A 3255-nucleotide genomic window follows, 5' to 3' on the forward strand; every position below is an offset into this window, starting at 1 on the left:
ATTTATACTCCTTAAGCTTATTAATGATTCCTGCATCATTATCCCTGAATATTATCAATTTTAAAGTACATTTTCTAGGTAAAAACTCACTGATTCAATCAGCTTTTATTTGACTAGCTGAAATAAATGAACTTAAAACTTTTTCCTGGTCTATCTTTTTTTAGTTTTTAAAAAATATTTATTTATTTATTTATTTACCTTTGGCTGCATTGGGTCTTCGTCGCTGTGCGTGGGCTTTCTCTAGTTGCGGCGAGCGGGGTTACTCTTCCTTGTGGTGCGCGGGCTTCTCATTGCAGTGACTTCTCTTGTTGCGGAGCATGGGCTCTAGGTGCATGGGCTTCAGTAGTTGTGGATCCCGGGCTCTAGAGCGCAGGCTCAGTGGTTGTGGCTCATGGGCTTAGTTGCTCCGTGGCATATGGGATCTTCCTGGACCAGGGCTCGAACCTGAGTTACCCTGCATTGGCAGGCAGATTCATAACCACTGCACCACCAGGGAAGCCTCTCCTGGTCTATCTTTAGTTGTGTGTGTATGTGTTTTACTGCCGGTTCATGTTCTTTGCTCATTTGTTTATTGGAATACATGCTCCTTTTTAAAAATTAATTTTTAAAAACCCTCCATATATTAAAGATAGTAAAATCTAAATGTCACATATGTTATAAATGTTTTTCCAGTTTAAAAGGTCTTTCAATTATTTTGTTTTAGACAGTTCAAAAATGTGTGGAGTTTACCTTTTCCTTTAAAGTATTTGTTGCTTTGATATCACAGTTATCAACACATTTCAACCCTAATATTAAATGCATTTTCAGCTACAACACAGTTTCTAGTATTTCTATGATTTTACTTAAAAATTTAGATTTGCATTATTTAAAAGAGTGAAGGATCTAACAACAGATTAGGAAGCTACTAGAGGGAGAGGCAGAGGAATCCCCCTTACCACTCTCCACTTCCAGGCTCCCAGGCTGGTAGATATGGTTTGATGGTGGTGGGACAATAACCTTACAGGAGGTCAGGGTTAGACTCACCTTGTAGGGTCACCTGGAAAGAAATATCAGCATCTGGAGAGGAAGTGACAAAGAAGGGAGGTGAAAGCCTGGTGAGCACAACTTTGCCTGCTCCTGTGTTTTAGTGCATGGATGCTGTCCATCAACGACATTCCTTTAAGGATCCTCTCACATTCTCCAGATTGTGTTGAGTTCCATCCAAACTGAGTGTGAAGACCACACTTTCCAATGGCCCCACTTTGGAAGAGAGGAAGGGGCCTGACACCCAGAGGTACGAAGTGGTACGGAAAGAAAAACAAGATGTGACTGGGCCAGGGTAAATCCACCCAGGACCATCTGTTTGCAGCATGTGTACCCTTAAACATCTTCTCGGGCAAGAACCCAAACTGTCCTATTTAAAAAGGCTTACTTGCCTCTCTTCAGCTGCCTCTAAGGTGCTAAGGAAGCAAAGGCCACTTTTGGGGTGAGGCCCTCACTTTATCCAGAGACTAGCACCGTGCCCGGTGGCCCCACCTAGCACTTGCCCACACCATGGCCTCCATCTTGGAGCTGGTGTGCATCTACTCGGCCCTCATCCTGCACGACGATGAGGTGACAGTCACAGAGGATAAGATAAATGCCCTCATTAAAGCAGCTGGTGTAAATGTTGAACATCTCTGGCCAGGCTTGTTTGCAAAGGCTTTGGCCAATGTCAACATCGGAATCCTCATGCGCAATGTGGGGACTGGTGGACTTGCCCCAGCAGCTGGTCCTGCCCCAGCAGGAGGTCCTGCCCCCTCCATCACTGCTGCCCCAGCTGAGGAGAAGAAAGCAGAAGCAAAGAAAGAAGAATCTGAAGAGTCTTATGATGGCATGCGCTTTGGTCTTTTTGACTAAACCCCTTTAGTAACAGGGTCAATAAAAAGCTGAACTCTTTGCTGCTGTTGTTATAAATAAATAAATAAATAAATAAATAAATAAATAGGTTTTCTCAGAATTCCTAGCAGGAAATTTTTGTTTATATATTATTGGTCAGGAGAGTGTAACAGGAACACCTCTCACTACTGAAGAGGCTTGGAATGCAAGTTTTTGTATGGGCACGTTGGCACCCTTAATCCAATTAGCGTTCTCTTAGTAAATGAAGAAGGAAAGATAAATTGGATGGAAAAAAACAGTCTCTGTTATTAATGGGGAACATTTGAGAAACAATTCAAATAAAATGTGAACATTCTAAATAATAATATGCTGAGTAGAATATCAGTTATCTACTTTATTACTTCATAGGGTTATTGTGAGTATTAAATGAGAGAAGGCTCAAGAAGTCTTACCCATGATTATTCTACATTTAATTTAAATGAGGTAATGCCTATAAAGTGTTGCACAGAGCAAAGGCTCAAAAAATATTAACTGTGGTTCTTTGCTGTTATGAAAACGTTTCATTCTCTGTGATTCTTTACTTCTGCTTCATAAATGACATGAATACAATTCTATGCAGAGGTTTTTATTTCCTGTCTACATGATGATCACAAGTTTAACCTTAAGGGAGATGGCAGTGCTTTCCAATCATGTCGCATAAAACATCACTTATGAAGAATGTTTTGGGAAGCTGTAGCAGATGATAATATTTATCTGCCTTACTGTAATGCTTTATTTTATAACAGGTTGATTCATGAAGGTTTTTTGGAGTCAGGATTGCTATAGTGAACATCCAATGTTTGTGAGACTATTTGAGAATACTTGGTTAATATCAACTGTCTTATATTCAAAAGGCATAAAAAGAATAATGAGTAAAGCATACTTTCAAAAAACTGCTGTGACTTAGAATTATAGGATCATTGAATTTTTGAGCTGGGAGGATTTTAGAGGGGAAACTGAGGCTGGGAGTGTGTAGAGTGAATAAGTGGATTGGAGAAGTTCACACATAGGTGATATCATCTATTATATCTTGTCTCATGAAGTCATATCAAGTAAAACATAAAAACCCTTTGCAAGTGATAGTGCTTATGCTATGCTTTATTTTTCTGGTGTAATTGGTATTATAATAGTTTAGTTGTGATTTCCACTATAGCAATGAAAAATGTATAGTCTTTGTTGGGTGAATTGATAAAAAAATGATGACATGATTTCAATAGCTAGGATATAGGGCTGATTTTATATCTGCTGTCTCAACTCTGACTTTAGGAGATTCTACTCCTCACTTTTCTTTCAATTAAAATGGCAGGAGAACATTTACTTTCCCTTATTTCTTGGACTTATTATCTAGAGATAAGAATC

General features: G+C 39.3%; 1 protein-coding gene across 2 annotated transcripts; it reads left to right on the plus strand.

Moving 5' to 3' along the window:
* The first annotated feature begins 1521 nt into the window (after window positions 1-1521).
* LOC132503004 (large ribosomal subunit protein P1-like) lies at window positions 1522-1878 on the plus strand. 2 transcript variants are annotated; one of them, XM_060119339.1, is made up of 2 exons: window positions 1534-1604; window positions 1680-1878. In XM_060119339.1, exons 1-2 carry the CDS (start codon window positions 1534-1536, stop codon window positions 1876-1878), a joined length of 270 nt encoding a protein of 89 aa, XP_059975322.1. The 2 variants fall into 2 exon arrangements, with proteins under 2 accessions (XP_059975323.1, XP_059975322.1); XM_060119340.1 differs by having other exon boundaries at window positions 1522-1878.
* The last annotated feature ends 1377 nt before the right edge of the window (window positions 1879-3255 follow it).

This window comes from Mesoplodon densirostris, chromosome 15 (genome assembly GCF_025265405.1).
Source record: "Mesoplodon densirostris isolate mMesDen1 chromosome 15, mMesDen1 primary haplotype, whole genome shotgun sequence".
NCBI lineage: Eukaryota > Metazoa > Chordata > Mammalia > Artiodactyla > Ziphiidae > Mesoplodon > Mesoplodon densirostris.